The sequence below is a fragment of the Diceros bicornis genome, chromosome 4 (assembly GCF_020826845.1).
Source record: "Diceros bicornis minor isolate mBicDic1 chromosome 4, mDicBic1.mat.cur, whole genome shotgun sequence".
Lineage (NCBI taxonomy): Eukaryota > Metazoa > Chordata > Mammalia > Perissodactyla > Rhinocerotidae > Diceros > Diceros bicornis.
In genome coordinates, this window is record NC_080743.1 from 49,892,847 (window position 1) to 49,918,257 (window position 25,411).

The 25,411-nt window shown below is 46.4% G+C and overlaps 1 protein-coding gene across 1 annotated transcript; it reads left to right on the plus strand.

The window, feature by feature from the left end:
- The first annotated feature begins 597 nt into the window (after positions 1-597).
- Positions 598-22,802, plus strand: TENT5C (terminal nucleotidyltransferase 5C). The gene is made up of 2 exons (XM_058538909.1): positions 598-685; positions 17,317-22,802. The coding sequence occupies exon 2, from the start codon at positions 17,343-17,345 to the stop codon at positions 18,522-18,524; it is 1,182 nt and encodes a 393-aa protein (XP_058394892.1). The 5' UTR covers positions 598-685; positions 17,317-17,342; the 3' UTR covers positions 18,525-22,802.
- Positions 22,803-25,411: the final 2,609 nt, after the last annotated feature.

Below are 25,411 nucleotides of genomic sequence, written 5' to 3' on the forward strand. Positions count from 1 at the left end.
AATGACCTCCCGCCAATTTCCTTGGGGAATCGGGCAAGTTCCCCTGGCTCAGAAAACATAAGTTTTTTCCGACTTTAAAATACACGCCGAAGGTAGGCGTGGAGGTTTCACTCTCCACTCCTGGAGAGAGAGAACCAAAGCGAAAATCCCCAGAGAAGCCAAAGAAAAACAAGCCTGCGAGGGAGCAAGATAGAGAGGGGGAAAGCTTGGGGGAAAAAGTTATGTGTTAGGAAAACAGCGTAGTGGAAAATAGAAAGAGGGGTATCCCAGTAACTCCGAAGCGAAGGGGGTGTCGGCGCAGCCCCTCTCTATTGCGCCTGCGCAGTGCTACCTTTGGCACCCCCGCCCCTTCCCGCCGCCTAAGATTTACTCGTCTCTCGGCAACCATTCACCCGAGGAGCCAATCAGAGGGCACCTTTTGCCCAGTCCTCGCCGTCAGCGCCCAGGCGGAAGGATCCCTAGGGCGCTGGCTCCGCCCCGCCCCGCCCCTCGCTCCCCGGGGAGGGCAGGCTTAGGGGCGGGGGCAGCGGGCGGAGGCGTGGCCAGGCCGTTTAAGAACGGAGGGGGCGGCGGCGGGTCGGCTCACTCGGTGCAGCTGCCTGGGGGCTGTGGTGACTGCGCTGGCCCTGCTGGGGGCTGCCCACGCCAAGGACCTGCCTCTGTCGTCTCCTCTTCCGCCGCCCAGGTGAGTCCACGGCCCCCTCCTCTAAAAGCGCGAGGATGCAGCGGCCCCAGAGAGCCGCGCGCTATACCCTCGGGGGCCGTCCCCGCCGAGTGGAGCTCAAGTCTTCGCCGAGCCTGGAGGGGGCGTGGGGCTCGGAGGGGAGGGGCGGACAGGTGCCGGGACCCGGTGCTTTCTTCCCCTCCAGTTCCCGCGACGATAGCCCCCCTGCACACCCCGCTCCCGAGGACCAGGCGAGACGCTCCGAGACGGAGCTGCAACTTTCCAGAGACTTCGGCCCGGGCTTGGCAAACTTCAGCGCGTTCCTGCTGCGCGCGTCTCGAAGGCTGCGCGCTGGCCGGGCTCGGGCGGGGCGGCCGAGGAGTGTGTGATCGGGGGCCTTCAGCTCCTTCCCCGCTCCGACGGCGCCCGCGCCATCCCTGCCTCGCTTGCGGTCTCTCGGGTTCGCCCCGGTGCTCCGCGGGCGCGCACGCCCTCCCCGGCCGGCGGAGCGCGAATTCGAATGCGGTGGTTTCGGAAGACGCAGTTAGAGACGCAGCGGTCAGGGGCATGTGTCAGGCCGGGGAGGGGAGGAGCGCTTCCCAGGCTCGGTGCCAAGGCCGCGGTTTTGAGGAGAGGGCGGAGAACCCTAACTTTCTTTGACTCACTCTAAACTAGACACCGTGAGCAGCAAAGTGATCCAAGAGAGTGACTTGTGCGCTGCACGTCTCTCGGAAACTTCTGGGGAGTACGGTGTCTGTGACCTGGTTCCTCCCCTGTTAGGAATGAAACTTGCTTACCGTGTAGACCAAAAGCCATGACAGTCAGTTGATTCGGCTAGCGGTTCCGCGGGTGGCTTAAAGGCGCGGCTGCCCCGGGAGGTGTCGCTGTCCAGATCGCGAAGGTGGGAGGGGAGTCGGAGAAGGGGGACGCACCTGACGGCTCCAGGTTGGTAGCCTGTACGCCTCAACAAAGAACACCGGTGGGCGAGAAAGCAAAACGACGTTGCCTCGAAGTAAGAGAGGACTTCGGAGAAATGCCAGGAGAGCTCCTCAGGAGAACGCGAGTTGACACATCCTCCCTAGCACCGACGGTTAGGGCTGGACCCCGCGGGAGGGAGCAGCTCAGTCCCCTTCTCCCCTCCTTTCTGTCCGGAGGAAGGCTTCTGCTGGGTGACCAAATCCTGGTCTTAAGTAGGGTCCTGCTGCCTTTTTAACTTCTGTTTGTTTATGGAGTTACAACATACAAACAATTGAGTGCTTCAAGTGCACTTGTTACAGTGCGCGTTTATAAAGACTGTGTAATCATTTGTATTGTGACAATTGGTATTCAGGATATTTGGTAGGTCGGTTAGGAACCTGAACCTCCCCAGGAAATCAAGTTAAGATTATTAAATCCTAAAGTAGACTCCTGGCTTGGCCCAGCTGCTTTCAGGGGGGATGAGAGTGGTCATTGTTGTCTACCCAACGGGAGTAACTCGGCAAGGCATCCGTGAGGGTGGTAGGGGTGCTTACCGAGAATGGTGCTGTGTCTTAAATCCCCAGAGGTGTTATTGAGGGAGCAAGACCCTGCCATCGAAGGGGGTGGGGTGGGGATCAAAGACTGTTGACTTTTCTCTTCCTTTCAGGGAGGTGGTCTGAGCTGGACCAGCAGGGCTTCTGTCCTTTGACGTTCTTGTTTGAAGATGGAAAACTTAATATCCGAGGAGTCAAGCTTTTACTTGAGATAACTGAAACTTTGTGTCTTAAGGTGTACTCATATCTTTGTAGTACATTTATTCTCAATAAAGGGTTTTTAGGAAGATTTTATTATTTGTATATTGAGAGTCCCATAACATCAAAGTTAAAAATTTTTTTTCTCTGCCAGGAGGCCTCTAAATTGTTACCCAAAACAAAGGTCCCTAATTTCGTAAGTTACTGTGTGTACATAGAGTTAACAGCAACACTCTTTATGTTGAGTTTCTTCCACAGTACCTACCTTGTATCAAGAAGATAGAGTAGGGGTACCTCTGAAAGGAAGGATTTGTGATTTTGTTGGGCACCAGTGGCTCTCCCTACCTAGTTTCCTCAGTTCCACTGTGAGTACAGGTAGCTCACCGAAATCCCATCCTGAGTTGCAGAAGCTCGTCCTGCCCCCCATCTCCCAATAGGGCCCCACTCAGCCTACATCCCCCAGTGTTCAAGGCCGGGGCAGATGGTGCATATCTGGCGCTATCTGTCAGAGAACAGAGAAGTCCTCATACTTCTGCAAGTCCGAGGAACTGCCCGGCAGTAAAGATAACTTAGAGTGGACTGTAGTGCCCTTGTTCTCCCAGGGCCAGTAACCGGACACATTTGATAGAAAATTGGAAAATGACATTATTTTTTTAACTGCTCAAGTACGTAGTACTTTGTCTTTATCTTGAATCTTTGATATGTTGTGTGCATGGGGTCAGTCACTAAAGAATGACAAGCCAAGAGCTCTGATGTGGTAAAGCTTTTTTGTGTTACTGAGAGAAGTTGTGGAAGCCCAAGACTAGTTTCTTAAGTTAAATTTGTGTTGTTGTGTTTGGCTTTCTTGGTCTCACACCAGACTCTGGGCTGTGTCTGTTATTTTGTGTGTGTGTTTAGGGGTTAAGGGGAAGCCATGCGGTGTCTGAAGTGTTACTTGGGATAAAATATTACTCTGGTTAGCTAAGGTCCGTTGCATTTTTGTGTTGTCACTGAGGTAAACAAGGCAATATAGAAAAATGCTTTCTGTCATCTTGGAGTTTTGACTGTAGTACGTTAAATTGGCATAAGCAGTATTATGATGGAGCAGACACCTCTGTGTTTAAAGAAATGTTCGTGTTTAAAGCCACTTGGGTACAGCAGTATTGCTGATCTCTTGTGATGCTTCCAGGACTTCTGGTCTCAGACTCTTTTATCTTTTCCCTACATGCATTATAAGGAAGCTTATATATGAGATTTAAATGGTTTAGAGGAAGCATCTTTGTATAACTCAACTGTATAAGGAAGCCTTCTGAATTGTTTAGAATTAATAGATTTTGCACAGCTGACCCCTGTAGCCTGTTCTAGAACTGTTTGCAGAACTTTTTGGAACAACAGGAAAAAACTAATAGTATGAAGAAATAATTGCTGATGCTAAGCAAGGTAGGATGTTTTTTAGTCTCAGAGCCCTTTGGAGTCTTGGTCACTAAACTGCGTAAAGTGTTTATTTCGTGGATAACAGTGATTGAGTCAGTAAGTAGTTAAGTGCTTCCTAGGCAGTAGTTTGTGCCAGGTGCTGGGGAGGCCAAGGGAATGGTATGTGGAAAGGTCTGTGGAAGTGCTCTGGATACAAGAGGAGCTGGGTCAGCTTGACAGCCTACTGGAGTGCTCAGTTTTTGCTCGTTTGTCTTAGCCACTGGCATGTGAGCCCCAGGAAGGCAGGGATCTGTGCTCAGCCTGACTCCCCAGTGCCTGGAGCAGGGCCTGGCACACAGAAGGGGCTCCTGTTCACTGGATACAGTGCTCTGCTGGCACTCCATTGCCATTCCGCTCAAAGAGGGAGGCATACTTGAAGTGGGCGTCGTCCTGGTGGGCCAAGGTGCTGGAGCTTTTTGGATCAAAAACTGAGCCTCAAATGCAGGGCATTTTCTGGGCCTTTTTTTAGTGGAGGCCTCAATGGTGTAAGATTGGAGCTGAGGGGCAGTGGCTGCTAATTGGCCAACAGCTGAAACTCCTCAGGCTGCACTCCCGACCTGCTCCCTTCACGCGCTTCCCATCCTGCCCATCCGCGCAGCACCAGCCTCACCCGCTCACTCAGCCTTTCTCTCTCCACCGTCACTTGCTTGCTAGTTCTGCTGATTATTTCGCTTTTTAATTTTTTGTTTCCCACTGCCATCACTGACGTGGCTTTGGGCCCCACACGCTCGCCGAGAGCAGTGGCGGAGCTCCTGTCCCTGCCTCCGGCCAGTTCTGCGTCCCCTGCACCTCGGACCCCACCCCGTCCTCTCAGGAACTGCCCTTCCCTCTACAAGCTGAGCTCCTTCTCAAGACCTGTTCCTTTCTGACCCTCTGTTTATTCCTGACTCAAGTATTTGAACAAATTAATGCTACTCCTTCCTTACCAAGCTCTATTTTAATTCAGCTTGGGACCCTTCTCCGAGGCTTCTGGTCTTACCCGTCTGAGGTCCCCCTTATCCCATACCTCTCCTTTTCAATACTTGTTTACCGTTCTGCCTTATTTTCTAGTTTTTTCAAATCTTATCTTCAATTGGATGAGCACAAAAAGTTCCATATCTGTCTCCGTATTAGGTCCCTGTAGACACATTTTGAGAAGAAAATATCTGAATCTTGAACTGCTCCCACCCTATCATGTTGCGATGAGCTTCTCTCACCTTAGCCCTTATGAGTCCTCCACCTCGCCTGGCTGTCTACTCCTTACCCCCAAACACACCCTGTCCATCCTGACCTGTGCTTCTGAGGTGAAGGAGTGGGCATTAGGACCACCGCCCTCAGCTGGCTCTCCGTGGCCTTGGCCAGTCCCGTGGTCACAGGGAGTAACTATAAGGTGGGTGCGGTAGGAAGAGCGCTGATCCAGAAGGAGAGAGGTGGACGCTGAGCACCTGCCCTGTGTCCAGGTGCTGGCCTAGGGCTGTGGGCTGGGCACCAGCACTGCCGCTGTCTCCGTGCTCAGGACCCTTGTGGTCCTTACTCTTACCTCCTCCCTGTCTCGAGGCTCCTTAGTTGTGAGGACGCCTGGGTTCTGGTCCTGGCAACACCTTTATCTCTTCAAGCTTCAGTTTCTTTGTTGTAATAAGGACAGTAGACCAGCGCTGTCCAATAGAAATATAACAAGAGCCAATTAAGTTTCTAGTCGTCATGTTAAAAAGTAAAAATAAACAGGTGAAAATAATTTTAATAATTTTATTTAACCCATCATATCAAATAGTATTTCAATTTATAATCAATACAAAAATATTAATATTTTACTTTTTTTTTCCTCATACCAAGTCTTTGGAATCCAGTCTCACAGCATGTCTCTGTGTGGACTTGCCCCGTCTTAAGTGCTCACAGGCCATACGAGGCTTGTGGATACAGTATTGGGCAGTAATTCTCATTCTGCATGAGTGGGGCAGGAGTTAACAGTTATGGAAGAACAGTGTGAGCTAGGATTTAAGCTCTACAAGGGCAGAGGTCTGTGTCTCTTGCTTTCCCATGGATCATAAGCTCCTAGATCAGTGTTTGGAACACAGTAAGCTGTGTTCCACAGATATTTGAAAGAAGGAAAGGAAATTCAGTCATGGTGGCTGGTGATAATCATTCACCCTGTGAATCAGGCCTGACACTAAAATACAGGATGTTTGATGCCTAGTCCAGTGCTCCTTCTCTTGTTTTTCTATAGTTTCTTAGCGAATCATCATAAGGTAATAGAATTTTAAAGAACTGAAGATAAAATCTGCAGACTGGGAGGGGATCAGGACTCCAACAATTTATCAACAATTAAAAATTGAAAATGCAAGAGGAAATAACTTTCAAGTAAATGTGTCTATGAGATACCTAATGACAATAACACGTGACTTGGTCAATGCTAATTTAATGATAATCATTCTAGTGAGCTATGTTCACAGCTTGTATGGCTCCACACATGTAGAAACACCAAACAGAGGGTGGTTTGGCCACCTCAGGTGCAGTTGGTGCAGAAATAGGTACCACCCCATAGTGTAGCTCCTTCGCTTTAATCCCAACCCTCCACCCCCGACTCTGCCCACCTGCCCAAATTTCTGTTCTTAGTAGCATTTATAATGTTGTCAGAGGGACCGTTGAGCCTGGTGATGTTTCATTTGGGCTGCTGCCCTGTGCAGTACCTGGAGGTCAGGTACCTGCTACTTGAATGTTAACTCCACAGGGAAGGATCTATGCAAAGCTAAAACCTGGGTGGAACTGTGTGCACATTAGGCCAGCTCACCCTTAGACATATGTGAGTGGAGCTGAGTATATGTGTTCAAGTATGATAAGTGCTGCATTTGAGCAACTAAGAGTTGCTTATCCCTTTCCTGATAAGGCCCAGGGATGCTGCTAGTGACTAGGCAGGACTTTTAGCAGACTGAGGTCCTCATTTTGGACAACTGACAGCTATTCAAAGCTCTAAATTGGAGAGTTAGATGGTAAAGTAGCCTGTGGACGCAACCCTTGATAAAACCTGGAGGCTGTCAGGCCTTAAACCCTGTGGATTGTATGTATACTTGGTCATCCTTACAGTAAACAGTCTTCTTCTAGGAACTGCCCTGTTTTTCTTAGTCTAGTCAATCTCTAAAACAGTAGGGCCAGCTCTGGGGATCTCCTTAATGAGTTCAGACCCGTAACATCTCTGATTTAGAAAGAGGCTTTTGCGGGAGGGAGTGGACTACCAAGTTGCAACAAGAATTATTTCCAGTTCAAGTTGTGTATGTAGCTCTTAATAATGCTGGCACCTTAGAAAAGTTGACTTCCATCCTTAGCTTCCATCTGAAGGTGTCTGTGTTCTGACCTTGTTAATGTTTACATTTGTAGCGATTTCAGGGTATTCCTCTAAGCGCTTGAACTTATGTGATGTCCCTGTTATAATATCTGGGTCAGTGTTTTGATTCAGTTTCGTGCTGTTTTGCAGCCACAGCATTAGTTCTTCCAGTGTTATCTCTCCAACCACAGTTGCTGAAGCACCCTATTTTGAAAGACGGGAAAGAGCTTTCTGTTTGGACTCTTCTTAGGGTGGGTGTCTGTGGATAGAGCCCACTGATAACCATGAAGACTGTATGTTCCATCAGTGGGAAGGGAGAACTTGTGAGGGCCCCTCAAACTGGAAAAGCCTGGGAGAGAGCGAGGCGGCTCTAGGTTCTGCGGCCTGCCTCTGCTTCAGTCCGGGACACGCTTTTCCTTTAGCTCAGGCAGCATCCCAGTGGCTGTGGGAATTGAACCAAATTGCTTGGCTCTGATAAACATCACTGTTAAATGGCTGGGAGGATGCTGATAACCCTGAGAAAATAGATTGAGACCTCAACTGAATGTGGTCGAGCTGGGAGTGAGAAAAGACCATCTGCGGGTTTGCTGTCACTGAGTTAGAAATGTCTTCTCTGGGCACAGCTTTGTGGCATGAGTCAGTTATTTCTTTGAACTGAGGTAGACTGTGTTTGTGGGTGTTCGAGTGGGCAACTGTAAAAATAACTTCTTGGCAAAAGTTAACACACAATATATGGTCCTTTTAAAAAAAAGAAGGCATTATTTTATCTGGTTCTGTTGCTCTGGGCCATCTGCTAATCTACACTCTTTCTCCATGTACATTAAACACAGGTGTGTGCCTTCGTTATCTGAAACTTTTTTAATGTGTTTGGGGGCAGTGGAGGAGTCTCCAGACTGTGGCCTCGTCTCTGATGGTGGGACCGGGGGCCCTGGTGAGGGGGCTGGCAGCTAGCAGACAAAAGTCTTCCTCAGGCTGCCCCCTGGTCCTAGATAGCACCTGGCCTTCACCCCCCTAGGAATTCAAGGAGTAAGGGAGGATTTCTCTTTAGAAGGCCAAATCCACTTTGACCCTGGTTTTTCTCCTTTCTGCTCACTTATCTGCTGCTGCATATATCAAGTCCATGGTCATTCAAAGCGCCTGGCTCTTTTCTCAAGGATGAAGGAATCTCAAGGGTCAAACTACACAGGTGGGAAAAGTCTCACTGGCAGGTGGCCAGTCTCAGGTTCAGCATGCACGCATTCGTCAGTCTGTTCCTGTTTTCACTTCTGTTCCAGCTCTCCTTCCTGTGCCAGCCCTTGGGGTCCTGGTCACTTCTCACAAATTTCCCTACCTCCTCTCTGCAGCTCCAGCTGGGTTATCTGGTTTTAGATCTGATAAAGTTGCCCTCTTGTCTGCAGGGAGTGTCCTGTTCTGTTGCTGTATCAGCAGATCTGAGTTCCTGATCTTCCAGCCACCAGAGCGAATCCCAGCAGTTGTTCCTTTAATCTGCGAGCAGAGCAGTATGCCTTAGTTGCAGATCCAGATCAGCATCAGCCCATTCCTGAAATCTCCTTCTTGTGCCGTTATTTTTTCCCCTTAATGCTTGCCCAGCAGGCTGACTATCCAGCTCCTCCTTCTTCTGGGTTCTTGCTCACTTCTGGGCTTGCTTTCTCTAAAATCACCACAGCCTAGCAACCTGGCCAGCATCTTGGAGCTCCCTCAGAAGTGAGGATCCTGGGCCTTCATCTCTCAGCCATTGTTCCTTTAAAACAAACATAGTAGCATTTCCATACTTCATTACATTCAGTTCTGGTGGCTCCAGCCAGGCTGCCTACACCCCCCAAGTCCATGATGATTTTGAGGGAGAGAGTTTCTGTACTGGCGGTTGATACATACTTTAGTTCTGGTTGATACATACTTTAGTTCTAAATGCTTCTGCCTGCTTTCAGTACTTGCCATCTGGCCTTACCCCACTCAGGGGGCCTTAGCACATCTCACCAACTTCTTTCCCACCGTTTTATAAAATACCTTCATACCTTTCTCCCTTTTCCTTCCTCTTATTGCCGTCTACTTCTTGCAACTACCTGAGCTGCTAGCTTATTTTCAAAGCCCCACCACCACCCCAACACACACACCAAAGCTCTCCACCTCCTGGGAAGCCTCCTAAATCCCATTTCTGCCACTTCCCAGTGGTGCGTCCTTGGACAGTTAACAATTTGTGTATCCCCTTTGTTCCCCAGTTTTCTCATCTGTAAAGGGGTAAACCCTCCCTTACAGGGTTGTTGTAGGAATCAAACGGATTGGCCAAGATAAAGCCCTACTGCACTGTCTCTCTATCAAATAGTTTGGTGGCTCATTAGGGCACCTGGCTAAACATCTAGTCACATTTGGTGTCCCCTGGCTGTGGCTGTCTCTACACAAAGAGCCCCTGGAGAGCTCTGTGTCTGTCAGTACCTGCTGGAGCTTCTGAGGAAGTAGCAGTTGAACCCTGTGGGAGAAGGATGTGGGTAGGATTAGTGTTTTACGTTGTAAAACAGCTGATGTGCATCCCTGTCGAGAAGTGGGATTTCCCGTCATGGCCAATGAATTACCTTCTCTGGTGCCTCTCTGAGAGGCACGTGTAAGCCACCCTGGTGTCCTTGAGGATGAGCACCGACTCGTGTCCCTTGCTCAGATGGAGTCTGCACTGAAGCCGGCAGTGAAGGGTGACTGACTCGAGCTTTGCTGTCTTTGGCGTGTCTGGTGGGGGATAAGGAGCGATGGGGAGATAAAATGTCACAGTTATACAGTTAACAGAAGGTTGCTTTCTCCTTTTTTTTTGGATAGAACCAATAATATGTCTGTTTTAGAAAACATCACTTTAGTAGAAGCAGCCAGAACTGGTCGTGCCTGTGTGTGTGTGGGTTTGTAGCCTGGGCTCACTACCCTCACCCTGCCGGTGGCACAACCTGAGCTTGGTGGAAGTTGTGGCCAGTTCCAAGAGTTAGAAAACTACCTCAGGAGTTGAGAATCTGGGGTCAATTCACTTAATCTTTTCTGATCCTTCTTCCTTAATTTGTGGGAAAGGAGCAGTTGTCGCTTCCTCGGCGTGCTCGTGCGGATTGAGTGGGAATTGTTGTGAAGTGGCTCACACTCAGTACTCTTTCGCTTGCTTTCACATACCTCCAGACCTTCATTTTACAGAAAAAAGAGAAATAGGCCCAGAGTAGCGGTTCTCATTCCCTCAGCTAGCTAAGGGAAGAGGTGGATGGGATTCTAGGATGGGTACTGCCATCCACTTTTACTTCTGCTGAAATTTTCTAGGCTTTTTTTTTTTTTTTTTTTTTTTTTTTGTGAGGGAGATCAGCCCTGAGCTAACGTCAGTGCTAATCCTCCTCTTTTTGCTGAGGAAGACCGGCTCTGAGCTAACATCTGTTGCCAATCCTCCTCCTTTTTTTCTTCCCCAAAGCCCCAGTAGATAGTTGTATGTCATAGTTGCACATCCTTCTAGTTGCTGTATGTGGGACGCGGCCTCAGCATGGCCGGAGAAGCGGTGCGTCGGTGCGCGCCCGGGATCCCAACCCGGGCCGCCAGTAGCGGAGCACACGCACTTAACTGCTAAGCCACGGGGCCGGCCCTTTCTAGGCTTTTATATGCAACTAAATAGTTTCATTTTGTTTAAAGTGTCTTCTGTTGCACATGGAGGAGAAGAGTTTGTGTGGAAGGTGCCAGCCGCGGGTACATGGGTCCCCTCTCAGCCAGGAGCTGGGGACGGCAGGTGTCTTTGTTCTGCATACACACCTCCTTATTGTCTGTCACCAGGCTTGCTCCATTGCCTATGGCTGAGTGTCTGTCTTACCCTGAGCTGGAAAGTGTTACTGGGAAGATGTAGGCTTTTGAGGTAACATTCGATAACAGTGAAAGGGAATTTTGTCATCAAAGGAATGCTGAACTGTGTTTGAGTTTCTTTGATATTCTTAAACCCACAGCAGGGGCAGAGGAAGAGGTGTTGTTTGGTTGTCTCTGGACTGGGTAGAGGGCTGCAGTAGCTGAAAGAGTCTCAGTTCACACCTCAGCACTTCCATGATACCTTTAGGGCAACAACTTCTAGAGCTTTCATGTTAAATATCACAGACCTAGACTTAACTTCATGGATGTGTATCTCTACCAAGAACTCTTTCGACGGTGTCTGTGTCTAATACCAGGCACAAGTAGGAATCAGTGTTGATTTGACCATGAGACCCGGGAGTGTTACAGATGCTCTTGTCTCCACCTTGTCCATCTGCCGGGCCTGCTTGCCCACCTTGAGGCCTCTCACGCTTGCCTAGCCTCTGTCGCCCTTATTTCTGGGATCTAGATAAACTATGAAACAGTATTAGAAATAGCTCTTTTTTTTCCTTCTCTTTTCAACTGGGGCTCAAACATAGGTTTTCAAATCAACTAGCCTTGCATGGCTCTGTCCCAGGCAGTGGGGAACAAAGGTAAGTTCGACCCCAATTGTCCTCAGGGAGCTTGCTTTAACTTCGGGCCTCATTTGTCTTTTCCTCGCACTCAGGGAGCTTGCTTTAACTTCGGGCCTCATTTGTCTTTTCCTCGCACCTTTTGCTGCCATCTCTGCACACCTGTGTTCTTTCAATGTGTGTGTTCTACCCTCTGCTGCAGCCAGATGATAGAAGGAAGAGGGGTTCTGGGGTACCTCAGATCGCTGTTCATCACCGGTCAGACTTCTTAGAAGATTAAGCAGATTGAACTGAGTAGGCAGTTGGTCATCCTCACTTTTCAAATCAGTCCCCACCTTTCCCACTTTCCACTGTCCAAAATGCAATGACTCTGCCTCTCAGACGGAAGGAACATCAAACACTTTGGTTTGAATTTACCAGGCTTCAAGTTAATTCTTTTTCTAGTCACTATTTCGTTAATTTGCTGACTAGAATTTGCCTTTAACCAGGGCCTTTAATGAGTTGGAAATGTATGTTTCACGTGATTCTTTTATATGGGGATTATATCAATGTTGATTTCAAGTGGTTAATTAAAACTAAAACTGTTGCACTAAGCTCTGGTGTGTTATCTAAGCACTAAGGACCTATGACTTGGATTTATTTTAGTAATACCAATGTTTGTCTCAGTAACTTGAAAATGTACTTTTGATATTTGAAATTGTTTGGATAGGTGAGGGAAAACAAAGAATTCCTTTCTGATAGGCATTAATAACTTATTTTGGGCTCTTCTAATGAGCTGAGCACTGAATATGAACCCAGCCTAAATTTGAGCCTTCAGTAGCGTGAGCTCCTCTATGTCTAAGTCATGGTAGATTGGAAAATTAAAAACTACGCCATGGACTTGGCATTTGTCATGTCTCACACTGTGCTTTTATAGAGACTACTTTTTCCAAAAGTTAACTCCGTTATTCATATATGTGTCAGAAGAAGTTTATGGAAGATGCCAACCCACAAGCATCTTAGATTCCTGAAAAAGTGTTTATTGCCTTTATTAAGGTTCTGGCATCTGTAGCCAATAATCAACATGACAGTATCATGAGGGTAGCTCTAGTATGTCTGAAATGAGAAATAGCAATTCTTGTAAAACTACAAAAAACATTTTTGGATAACAAATATAGAATGGGACTAGATGAGATGGCTTATCCATTATTTTGAAAGTTTTGGGTTTTTTTTTTTTTGATAAACAATGGATATCTTCTTTTGAACAGTATGTAAGTAGAAACTTGACTAAAAGCCATTCTAGAGGAAAAACAGTCCCTTCTCCCCTGTGCACCCCTCTAGAGATCAACATTTAAGGGGGAACTTCTAAGTGTATTTGATTTTGGCACATGGGTATGGGCATGGTGGGGAGGGAACTGAAGGAAGTAAAGAAGGTAGTAGATGAGTACAAGGCTCATAGGGGAAAGATTTTAGAACATGGCTCATAAGATTTTAACTTTTTTCAACTGATACATGTATAGGTTCTAAATTCAAAAGGGAAGTTTTCTTCATCCCCTGTCCCCCAACCTAGAGGTGGTATTTGGTGTGGGCTGAGCTGCTTGTGTGTCCTTCCAGAGATTTTTATGATTGTATGAGCAGAGACTTGTGCTTTTACACACGCAGTTTTGCACTTGCTTTTCTATTAATCTTGACGAGCATTGCACATTCGTACAGAGAGAGTTGCCACCATTCTTTTGGACAACCGCATGCATTTGTATACTACTGTATGCATGCGTCAAGTCATTTAACCTTCCTCCATTGATGACTACTTATAGCTTTATAAATAATTCTCCAGTAAATATCGTTGTGCGTACTTGCAAGTATACTCATAGGATAAAATCCAAAGTAGATTTCCTAGAAGTAGAATTGCCATGTCAAAAAGTGCGTCCACTTAGAGTTGAGAGTCCCATGTTGCTCTCCAGAGAGAGCCTACAGGCTGGGTACCAAAGGTGTCTGCTTCTTGGTCTTTGCCAATCTGATAGGTAAAAATGATAACATTGAGGTTTTAATTTGCCCATTGCTTAAGGTAAGGTTGAATATGTTATCCATCTGAGCCACTGCTCACATCCTTTGCCCCTTCTTCTGTTGAGGTTGTAGTATTTCTGATTTGTAGGCACTTACTGTTCATTAAGGAAATAATTATTTTTCCTAATGTGGCAGATATTTTCCTAGTTTTGTCTTCTGACTTCTTTATGGTGTTTTTACCATGTAGATGCTTTAATTTTTATATAGGCAAATGTATCAATTTTTTGTGACTTTTAGCTTTTATGTGATTTAGAAAGGACTGCCTGCTCTCTGTAAGTGTGTATAAATTCCATGTTTTTTTCTAGTACTCCTAGGATTTCTTCCTTTTATACTTAGGTCTCTGCTTCATCCATCTAGATCTTAGTTTGGTACAACATAAGGAGCCACCTTTAGTTGTTTAATTTCTAGATTTTAAAAATTCTGTTCTGCCCATTTTTCTGTCTTTTTGCACCAGGACCACACTGTTTCAATGACTGTGGCTTCATAATATCCCTTATGAAGCTGGTGTGCATCATTCCTATTTTTTGTAACTTTTCTGGCTAGTCCTGCTTCTCCTCCTATATGAACCTTACAAATTTTCAATCTATAACAGATTCTAACTTTGACTCTACTACCAGTTCAGAGATTACAAAAATATATGAAAATTCTCATGCGTATATGTAACTCCCCCGCCAGGGGAAGGAGAGAGCTTGCGTCAGATTCTCGCTGGTCTTAGATGCCCCTCCTCTGATGTTAAGAACTACTGTTCTAGAGGTAAGAGTTGTCCTGACTTTAACTCTAGATGACTTCTTTTTTAACAGCTCCTTTAAAAAAAGGCATGAGTTGGGCCCGGCCCAGTGGTGCAGCAGTTAAGTGCCCGCACTCCGCTGTGGCGGCCCGGGGTTCGCTGGTTCGGGTCCCGGGCGCACACCGAGGCACCGCTTGTCAAGCCCTGGGAGCATCCCCTGTAAAGTAGAGGAAGACGGGCGCGGATGTTAGCCCAGGGCCAATCTTCCGCAACAAAAAGAGGAGGACTGGCATCGGATGTGAGCTCAGAGCTGATCTTCCTCACACACACACAAAAAAGGCATGAGTCAGAAGTCATTCCTATGGTTGTTCTCCTCTGCAACATTGTTGAGGTTCTTCCTGGAGATTTTCTTAAAATTAATGGTTCTTTCTAATCCAAGTACTGATGGAATTGAGGCTCCTCTGTTGCTGTGACTTCTCGTCTTTGTATCGTAAATGTGAGCCTTGGAAGCACAGTAACAGGTGACACACAAAGTAAAGCAAATTATATTTCATAGGTAGATCGACATACCTGACAGAAACCTGTGTCACCAAATCGGAGTATTGCAGTCTCTAAAATGAAGCTAGAGCCATACCTTTCTGTAATCATTTGAACTTAATTGTGTACCTATGTAACAGGCACAGGTGTACTGTATGCTAATCATAAAAGGGGCCACAAAAAAGCAAGTGTACATAGAGCACATGAAAAAGAACTCCACTGTCTCAACTCTGACTTGAAGCCAAATGCCAGCCACAATAAACATTAAGCATTTCATCACAAATTTAGCTTGATATTCTTAACTTAGGGGTGCTTTGGAAGGATGATCTAGATAGCCTAGGGCTTTTTAATGCTGGCCAAACAGGTTTGAAGGGAACCTTTCATTTTCCCCTTGGCAAGTATTCTTCTGTAGCACGCAGAGGAGTGCTCACTCCCAGATTGGTCTTCCTAGAGCCTGCTTTGATCATGTGATCAACCTTCCCATTGCCAGCCAAGCAAATTCAGTCCCTTAACCTAGGTACTGAAGGGAGTCTGTGACCTTGCTTGAGGAGAGGTGCCTGATGGCCAGACTGGACAGCTTGCCAGGTCTTGGCTGCATGCTACCTTCTGCCCTGCAGCCCCAGCTGAGAGCTCACATTGCCTTTCCACTGGCTTGTGTCCCCTCCCCGTAAGTGAACTCTTCTGTGGCCTTCCTGTTCACCCCAGTCAGAGGACACTCCTTTCTTCTACCTTAAATATTCCATTTTCTTTTTACCACACACTGGCTTGTATTGACATGTTGTGCTCTCACCCACCTTCTTAATGGCCAGCTCCGGGAAAGCTCCTCTTGGTGTATCCAGTGGTGCCCCATCACTGAGTGACAACCATCCCATTGATCTGAGTGCTGTGGGTAAGGCAAGGATCCCTGGCACCAGTGCAAGACTAAAATTTAAGTTGGAATCCCAGGACAATGCATGCTGGATGTGCATTCAAAAGCAGCAACTTCCGAACAGTGCAACTGCCGAAGTCCTGGGGATGGAGTTTGTGTGTGTCTAGCAAGTCAGAGAGGTGGAGAGGGTGGGAAGACTGTTCACAGTGAGGTCTGAGGACAGTACCTTGACTTATTGTTTCAGGTCTTATGTCCATCTAGCTAACATTTGACCTGTGTGGAGCCACAGGCATTTTGACTTTCTAATATATTAGTATTTGTGGGTTTTATTTTGGTGAGGAAGATTAGCTCTGAGCTAACATCCGTTGCCAATCCTCCTCTTTTTGCTGAGGAAGACTGGCCCTGGGCTAACATCTTCCTGTACTTTATGTGGGACGCCGCCACAGCATGGCTTGACAAGAGGTGTGTCAGTCTGCGCCCGGGATCTGAACCGGCGAACCCCAGGCCGCCGAAGCGGAGCGCACAAACTTAACCACTATGGCACCGGGCCGGCCCCCAGTGTTTGTTTTTATATATTAGGATTTCCAGGCATCTGTTGTGTTTCATTTTCTGAAAAGTACAACTTAATTTAAAATTGCTTTGGTAATTTTGTGGTTCTAGCAGTTGAAGTGTGAGAAGTGATATTTTTCTAGTACTGAGTGCTAACTTTTTTCATCTCAGGTAGCTGTAACGTTTTTCAAAATCTTTCCACTATTTCCGAAATCCCATGGAAAGCTCACACTGCCCTGAGGAAGTTTCCCACATCCTGTGTAGGGCCTCCTTGCTGGGTGGTGCGGTTCCATTACATAGCTGACCTAACCCTTTGTTACTCAGGAATTTTGTCATTCAGACAACTCCTCAGTCCTCCCCTGGATGACAGAGGTGTGTGTTGTAGGGCAGACTGCTCCTGTAAGTGAGAGGCCGTGAGATTCTTGCTAACAGGACATCTGTGTACTTGACTCCAGCAGGACTGACCTGACTCCCTCTTCTCGGGATGGTTGTAGCCCAGAGTTGAGAATTCGTCTATTCGTGGAGTGAAGGAGGCCTTCATTTTTTGTGGATCATGTGTTCTGTGTGTGGGCGTTGTACCCTAGGTGTCAACCGATTCAGGATGTAGTGAGGGAGCCAAAAGCAGGAGAGGGCATTTCCGTAGAAAACAAGGACAATTAGCAAAACCTATAGGCGTTCTATGGAATAATGTTGTGTTTTGGTTACTAGGTCTAATAAGTTTGTCTGCTTCCCTTCACACAAACCAGCACACTCCACCCCCAACTGTCATGCAGACAAAACAAAGAAATGAAACCCACATAAAACAGACTTATGAAGTTATCGAATTTGGTGTAGGGCAAGCTTATGTGTATTTTGTCCTTACTCCCTGCAGGCTCTGTTCTTTATATATTTAACTCATTTAATCCTCACAGCAACACCCAGCAGTAGGTGCCATTTATCGCTATTTTACAGGAAAATGTTCACAGCTAAGTCACCATCTTCTCTGAGTCTGTCGAGCTGCCTTGCCATGTGGAAGTGAATCCTAACTCTGTTTCTCATCCCTCCCTTTCAGTTCCCCCGGCAAGAACATCCCCTAGGATGGCGGAGGAGAGCAGCAGTGCCAGTACCAGGGACTGCATGTCCTTCAGCGTGCTCACCTGGGATCAGGTGAGCCGGCTGCATGAGGTCTTGACCGAGGTCGTGCCCATCCACGGACGAGGCAACTTTCCAACCTTGGAGATAACTCTGAAGGACATCGTCCAGACTGTCCGCAGCCAGCTGGAGGAGGCAGGCATCAAAGTGCGGGACGTCCGGCTGAATGGCTCTGCAGCTGGCCACGTCTTGGTCAAAGACAACGGCTTGGGTTGCAAAGACCTGGACCTAATCTTTCACGTGGCTCTTCCCACAGAGGCAGAATTTCAACTGGTCAGAGATGTGGTTCTGTGCTCCCTTCTGAACTTCCTGCCAGAGGGTGTGAACAAGCTCAAAATCAGTCCAGTTACCCTGAAGGAGGCTTATGTCCAGAAGCTGGTGAAGGTCTGCACCGACACTGACCGCTGGAGCCTGATCTCCCTCTCCAACAAGAACGGGAGGAATGTGGAGCTGAAATTCGTCGACTCCATCCGGCGTCAGTTTGAGTTTAGCGTGGACTCTTTTCAAATCATCCTGGATTCTTTGCTCTTTTTCTATGACTGCTCCAGTAACCCCATCTCTGAGCACCTCCACCCCACGGTGATTGGGGAGAGCATGTACGGGGACTTTGAGGAAGCCTTCGACCACCTGCAGAACAGACTGATCGCCACTAAGAACCCTGAGGAGATCAGGGGCGGGGGACTGCTCAAGTACAGCAACCTTCTCGTGCGGGACTTCAGGCCCACAGACCAGGAAGAAATCAAAACTCTGGAGCGTTACATGTGCTCTAGGTTTTTCATCGACTTCCCGGACATCCTCGAGCAGCAAAGGAAGTTGGAGACCTACCTTCAAAACCACTTTGCCGAGGAAGAGAGGAGCAAGTACGACTACCTCATGATCCTTCGCAGGGTAGTGAATGAGAGCACCGTGTGCCTCATGGGGCACGAACGGAGGCAGACCCTGAACCTCATCTCCCTCCTGGCCTTGCGTGTGCTGGCAGAACAAAACATCATCCCCAATGCCACCAACGTCACCTGTTACTACCAGCCAGCTCCCTATGTCAGTGATGGCAACTTCAACAACTACTACGTTGCCCATCCTCCAGTTACCTACAGCCAGCCGTACCCTACCTGGCTGCCCTGTAACTAACCTTGAGACCTGAGGGTTTCCACAGTGGGAACCCCAATAGGGCAAGGGCTCTCAGGTAGGGGAGCCTCCTTTTAGATGTAGGTGTTTGGCTTTTAAAGGGGAACTCAGCTCTGATTCTGCTTTTTTTTCCTTTGTGTACCCATTGGATGGGTCTACAGTATATCATGAGCCAACCCTGAAGGGCCCCGTTATTCCAGTGCCACTTTGGAAAATGCTATAGGAAGTATGACCTATCCACATCTTTCCAAGATAGACACTAACATGTCATGTCCCAAACATCAGCACAGTTGGATTTGAGCTCTGTGCAATGATTGAGACTGGGGAAACGCTTGGGCAGGGTATGAGAAGTATTAAGCTACCTGTCTTCTCACTTGAGCCTGGAGTAGGCTGTGTGGGCCCTCGCTTGGGATTCTCTGCAGTTACGTGGAAGTTGTGCTGATAGTCTATTTTCTTGTATCAATTTCAGTCAGGCAGTAAATGATAAACATGAGGGTGCTCTTGTGACTTAATTTTTGTTCGAGGACTAAATTGCTTATGTTTATTCCCTGTCAGCAGAGCTGAGGATTTCTTGCATCAATAAACCAAAGCCAGTAGCTGGAGACTGAGATCTGGTTGGAAGTGGTTCCTGGTTTAAATGCTGTGCTATCATGAGGAGTTGTGAGATATTGCTGAGAAAAAAAATGATCTTTTCTTGAAATGTAACTTGAAAACAAAATAAAATGTGGAACATAATGTTAAAGTAGAATTCTAGTGGTGGTGGTGGTGGTGGTGGAGTGATTGTAAATAGGAAACATGAATGTTCGATTTTTTTTTTTCTTTAAGGAATTCTTATTGAATGACACTTTTTTTTCCTTCATCATCTCATCACTTTTGTTTTGCTCTTCCCAAGACTAAGGATTGTGCTGAGTCTACAGTCGTTGTGGTAACTGACGTGAGGGTCTTCCCGTGTTTTTAATTGGAAACCCAATTTGGTCACATTCCAAGTATGACAAGCTGTTTTTCTGGATTACTTTGGCTGATTTTTTGTTTTTCTTTTGTCAAAAATAGTGATTCCCTTCTCTAAGTTTTTTTTGACAGCAAATCAATTCAGGAATTTCAGTAAGACTGAGTGACCTATGGGATGATCTGCTGTTGTGGGCAGAGTTCTTTGGCTTAAAATTGCTACAGAATCGAACCTGGTGTCCCCGTGCTGTGTGTGAGGTAGAGGTTTAGCGTTCAGTCCAGTCTCATGTGCATCGGAACTACCGAGGCACCTTGCAATGATCAATTCTGGTGTATTTGGGGAAGAATGGAGTGATTGAAGAAGAATCTTCCTTATTCTGGTGGATTTGACCAACTTGTTTATATTCTGCACTTTAGAAGGAAAACAGTGTTAATCTCTAGTCTAAAGCAAGCTTAGTAAATGGGAGAGTTCTAGGCTACTGTTGCTTTAACAGTAGGTTTAGATAAGGGATTTTGTCTTTTGCAACTTTTTGTGGGATCTATTAGATAGCATCACTTTAGAGGATCAAGGGCAAAGAAGCTCAGTATTGCCAGCCAGCTTGGTTTCTAATGTGATTCAGTCAAAGCCGTGCACCTGATTTGTGCTTTCTCCTGTAGCCATAAAAATCTCAAGCCCTGAGTGATTGCTCTCTCCTTGCTTTAAGCAATGAATTTTACCTTAATGCAGAAATGCTTAGTAGAAAATGAGTGGTTTACCTTTTTCTAAAGATTATATTTTCAGGTTTTTTCTGGAATGTGATGTCTTGGTCCTCCTGAAAGCAGATGTGGCTTAGCTGGTGTCCATGTTGTGCTGCATTAGGTGAATAGAAGCCACTTCTTGGTGTAACCAGCTCCTGTTTCCCTGTGAGCCATAGTTATATTTGAATTCATTGGCTTTGAGTCAAGTCTGATTCTGCATTGAGGGGGACCCCAGGGTGCTTCAGTGTTAAAAGGGGGGCAATGAAGAGTGAATCCCAGCTTTAAAAACTGTGTGGTCATCCATGACCTTAAAAGGCTGCCACTGTGGTCAGATGGCAACACGTTTGCACAAAAATGACAGATCTGTTTAACTAAAGCTTTGAAATGTGATGAAGCCGCCAACATAAGGACTTACTACAGAAGTCAGTATTGCTTCTACTAGAAGGCTTGGGGACCAGGGTAATGAGGCTCCAGGTGAAGATAGGATCAGAACCACATCAAGTAATTAAATTTCCAGTTTGTCCTTGGAGTTCTTTCTGCTATGTTTTTTTCCTGTATGGTACTAGTTATCCTTTGAGGATGAAGGGAGGCACAGAAGTTGCTAGAAATTCCCAACCCCCCAGTTCTTTACCACCATTGCATGATGGCCATCTTGGTAGAGTCTCTTCACCTGAAGTTCTTAGTCAGCCCAGCTATATTGGAGTTTGAGAGTAGACATGTGTTCTAGAACCATCAGAGTAAAAAGATGTACACCAAAGCTGTAGTTTTAAAACACCACCCTGGTGTAGTGGTGTCTCCACCTGCTCTGTGAGCCTTTTGCGTGCCTCAGAGTGGACCAGGTAACCTTGAATCTCAGGTGTCTGGAAATTCTAGCTGAAAGCTGCCCTTCATGCTGCTCACATAAGCACCAGGTACTCTGAACTTGTACTGAGTCCAGTGGTTCCTCTTTTTTGTGTGTGTTGAGTAACATGAAACTTGGCAGTGGCCAAGGGCACTAAAGTTCAAGTGCAAGTTTTGATATAAATTAAGCAGTCTCATTTGCTTTAGGACTCTGAACAGTTTGCTGATGCTTTCTGCAAGTACGCGGCTTGTTACCCCAGCCTGCTTCTTGGAATCGGGTTGAGCAGCAGTGAGATTACAACAGTACCTTTTTGCCTTGTTTTGGCAGAAGGGTACACACTGAATTCCTGGCCTTGAGCTTCAGTCTCCCCCTTAAATCTTACCTTGGCAGTAAGACACTATTCCTTACTCAGTAACTTCAACTCTGAAACTAAACTCTATATCACTAACACCTTCAAATCAGGGTTCCTGCTGGCGCATGTGGGATGTGGCATGGCCCGCCCTTTGGAGGACCTGGCAGATGGGGAGAATCGGGTAGGAAAGGTGCTGGGGTCCTGACATGTGTTAACAGATGTGGTTTGGCATTCAAGTTTTGTTTTCCCAGTTTGATTTTTCCCTGGGAATTTGAGTCACTGTGAGCTGTGTGTGAACCTGTGTTTTGTGGTGATGTGTTAATAAAGTGCTAAATCCCCAAATCTGCTTGTCCTTCAGCCTCCCCACTGGGCCCATTACCTTCATGGTAGGTTAGGATTTTAACTAGTACTGCATTGTTACCTTTGGGAAATGGTGCCACTCAAAAGCAACTTTCTAACTGGAGGAATACCTCCTTTCTAGTTAACTTTCTGGTACTGGTGCTGTGTTTTAGGATACAGCTGGATTCTGAGCTCAAACGTCCTCTTCCAGAGAATAAATGATAGTTATCCGGTTGTGAGAAGAGACCCTGATGCTCACCGGGGCCATTACTTCCTGGGTATCTGATGGGGCTCACGCTAGGCAGAACCCTTTGAGTGGCTTCTGTAAGGTGAAAGAACTTCCAGTTGCCAAGGTTAGATTCGTATCCTGAATCTGGCAGAGAGCGGAATGTCACAGCTGACTTTGGAACATATTCTAGTGGATCCAGTTTCATTCAGAGGACCAAGGGAGGTGTGTAGGGGGATGTATTTAAAAAGACCTGGCAACTTTTTAGCATTATTTGTGGAGACTTCCAAGGTGAGGATCAGGAAAAAAAATGCTTTTTTGTGAGTTCAAGTTCTAAATCTTATTTACCTGTCACTTTTAAAAAAATAGTTTAAGTGTAAGCAAAAGAAAACGCTTGGAGTTTTGCCTGGGCTAATAAGAGTTGGTGCAAATTGTCATGTGCGTTTGCATAGGAAGTTGAGAAGACCATCTACTAAAGAGGAAGTCGTTAAACAATTTCAATCTGTGGGCATTTTAAAACTCAAGCCATCTGGTCTCTCTCTCTCTTTTTTTTATTGGATTAAAAAAATAGCTGCTTTAGGAAAATTGGGTTTTTATCCATTAATTTCCAAATTAATGTTGATGAAAAGTAAGATACTCATTAGACTAAATTGGAAGCTTTTTTGTTCTATATTTGTTCTATAGTGGTGGCTAGGATATGTGAGGTTTCCTCTTGGGTGTGATGGTCACTGACCTTCTTATGTGATGCAAGTGAAATCATTTGTCAACAGAAAATGTGTTAGAACTTGATGAAATAAAGCTTTGAGTGTGAGAAATAAAGATCTATTTAAAAAAAGAAAACCTTATCAGTTATGCTCATTTCTTGGTGTTGCCTCAATGATGAACTTGTTTTAGGTTTCAGGAAACATACTGCATTATCAACATTATCAGCCTTGGATACTTCTCTGAAAGATGGTGATTTCTCTGGGGGAAGGGATGTGTGGTCACCTTAGGGGCCATAATTCCCTTAATATTTGGACTCTTCTCCAAGGGGCCTAATTTAAACTGAGCTTTGCTATTGACCATGGCCTCTTGGCTAACGCCTATGTTAGGTGGTATAGTCTTGAAATCTACCTTCACTGGCACCTTTGTTTGATTCAGTGTTAAAGGCTAGGTTCTCTTGAGCTTGACCTTGGCCCCAAATCCATTTCAATAAGAACAAAAATAACTTTGACTATACTGTATATAACTGCTACCAAGGTTTCTTTGCATTTTAAAAGAAGTATGGAAGTGAACTAGTGATATTTGAGTGGTTGATAGGTGTTTGGAGGAAATAAAGAGACACTGTAGACCTTCATGGTGACCAACTTGCTTCCTGATTCCTCTGGTCCTTTCACAACCCCTCTGCACCCCCAGCCCTGCCTCTCTTCCATGCTGAATTTAACTTCTATTGTATTCTCTGTAATTATCATCAAAAAACTTATGCCTTTGTGTAAAAACCTTCACCCTCTTATCTTCAGCTTGCCTGTTGCTGCTCCTTCTTAAACGTCTCATTCTGAAGATGAGCCTTCTCTGGATCCTAGGAGGTGTGGAGTCCTTCCAGATCACTTCTTTGGAGTGTTGATTCAGTGACCCTTTCTCCTCTGAAGCCCTGGCTGCCAGCCGGCACCATCTATGTTGCATCTTCACACCTCCTTTCATCCTGGTGTTGTCGACATCCATGTCAGTGGCCTCTTCAGCATTAACAGTTGACTACCGCCATTCTAACCATCTCTTCACATTGGCTAGACTTTGTCTGGATCTAGAACTGCTCACAAATGTTCAATATTTTATTTTTTATTTTCTTGTGAGGAAGATCAGCCCTCAGCTAACATCCATGCCAATCCTCCTCTTTTTGCTGAGGAAGACTGGCCCTGGGCTAACATCTGTGCCCATCTTCCTCCACTTTATATGGGACGCCGCCACTGCATGGCCTGACAAGCGGTGCATCAGTACGCGCCCAGGATCCAAACCTGGGCCGCCAGCAGCGGAGCGCACACACTTAACCACTACACCATGGGGCTGGCCCCTGCTCATGAATGTTGAAGTGACTTTCTCTCTTCTCTCTCCATGATCACAAGAATTGAGATCAATCAAAGGGCAATTTTATAATCTTGTTATGTTTGCCTAGGAGCCAACTTCAAGATCCTTTTCCTGCTCATTTGTACTGTGCGTTCCTTCCAAAATGTTCCTTGACTCTGCCTTCTTGGTGTTGCCTTCAGCTCTTGTCTAGGTTATTTCATGAGTCTTGTCACTTGTCTTGCCACCATTTTTCGTGGCTCATCCAAGGGCTAGTTCTAAAACAGATACGTCTGTGCCCCTCCCATACATTAAAACCTGCTTATGACCCTACTGTGTGAGGGCAGATGTCAGACTTAAAAATGTCAGGAATCCTTCACAGCCAGCCTCAGTCTACCTTCCCAGCCTCTTCTCTACTCTACTAAGCAGGTCTTCTTCCAGTTCCAGAGCTCATGGTTCCTTCCATGCACCCCCACCATGCAATGACCCTCTTAAAATCTCAGCAGAGATGCTACACCCCTGGCTTCCCAGGCTACCTTCCCCTGCCTGCTGTTTCTGTTGGGGCACTTACTGGGTTGTATCAGTTCTTCATCTAGATTGTGAACACCAGTATGTTTCATTTTCCCCTGTCTGCCTCCCACACACCTGGCATAGATTTGGTGCTTCAAATGTTGAACTTGGTGTTTTTGTCCTTGGAGGACTTGGACTCGGGCCACTAGCAACTAGGAGGCTGAATCCTGGATATTAACCTGGATGTGTTGTAATGCCTCATTCTGGTGCCAGAAAACATTTTAATCCAGGCATTGTCCAGACCAATATTTACATGCAGAACAACTTGTGTGGGAAGTGGTGGTACTCAGTTCCCCGGAATGAGTAGTCATGTCCTGGACACTGTAACACTATTGATTGCAAACTTTTGACCTCCTGAACAAGGTCAATACTTACAACTGCAATCTTTACACTGTGCTGTATTCGCCCTACCTCCCCACCCACGCAGTACCCCCAACAGACTTACCCTTCCCGTATTTTAGTAGAACTCTTGTGTCACCTCCGAGTGTTAATTCCTCAGCATTGGCATGGTGCTCCCATTGCTACCCAATGTCTCCAGGATTCCAGAATTATACTTTCAACTAGTGGGGACTTTTTTTTTTCCTTCAATGTTCAAGTAGTGGCTTAGGTGGGATAGGAACATACTTGGTTGTAATTTGGGTAATATCTGCTGGACGATGCTAAGAGCATTAACAGGACCTGAGAGGGTTTATCAAACAACCTCTGGGGGAAGCAGAGGCCAAAGCTTCAGTGTGACACACCTCTACTATCTTACCTTGGGGTGGAACTTCATCCTCTCCAGAGCCCTTTAGGTAGAGTTGTGCACGTTATAGCAGGTAGAGTTGAGACACAAGTCGAGGGTG

Bases quoted from the DNA above. Each gene is read 5' to 3' on its own strand.
- TENT5C (XM_058538909.1), top strand. From the start codon at position 17,343: ATGGCGGAGGAGAGCAGCAGTGCCAGTACCAGGGACTGCATGTCCTTC.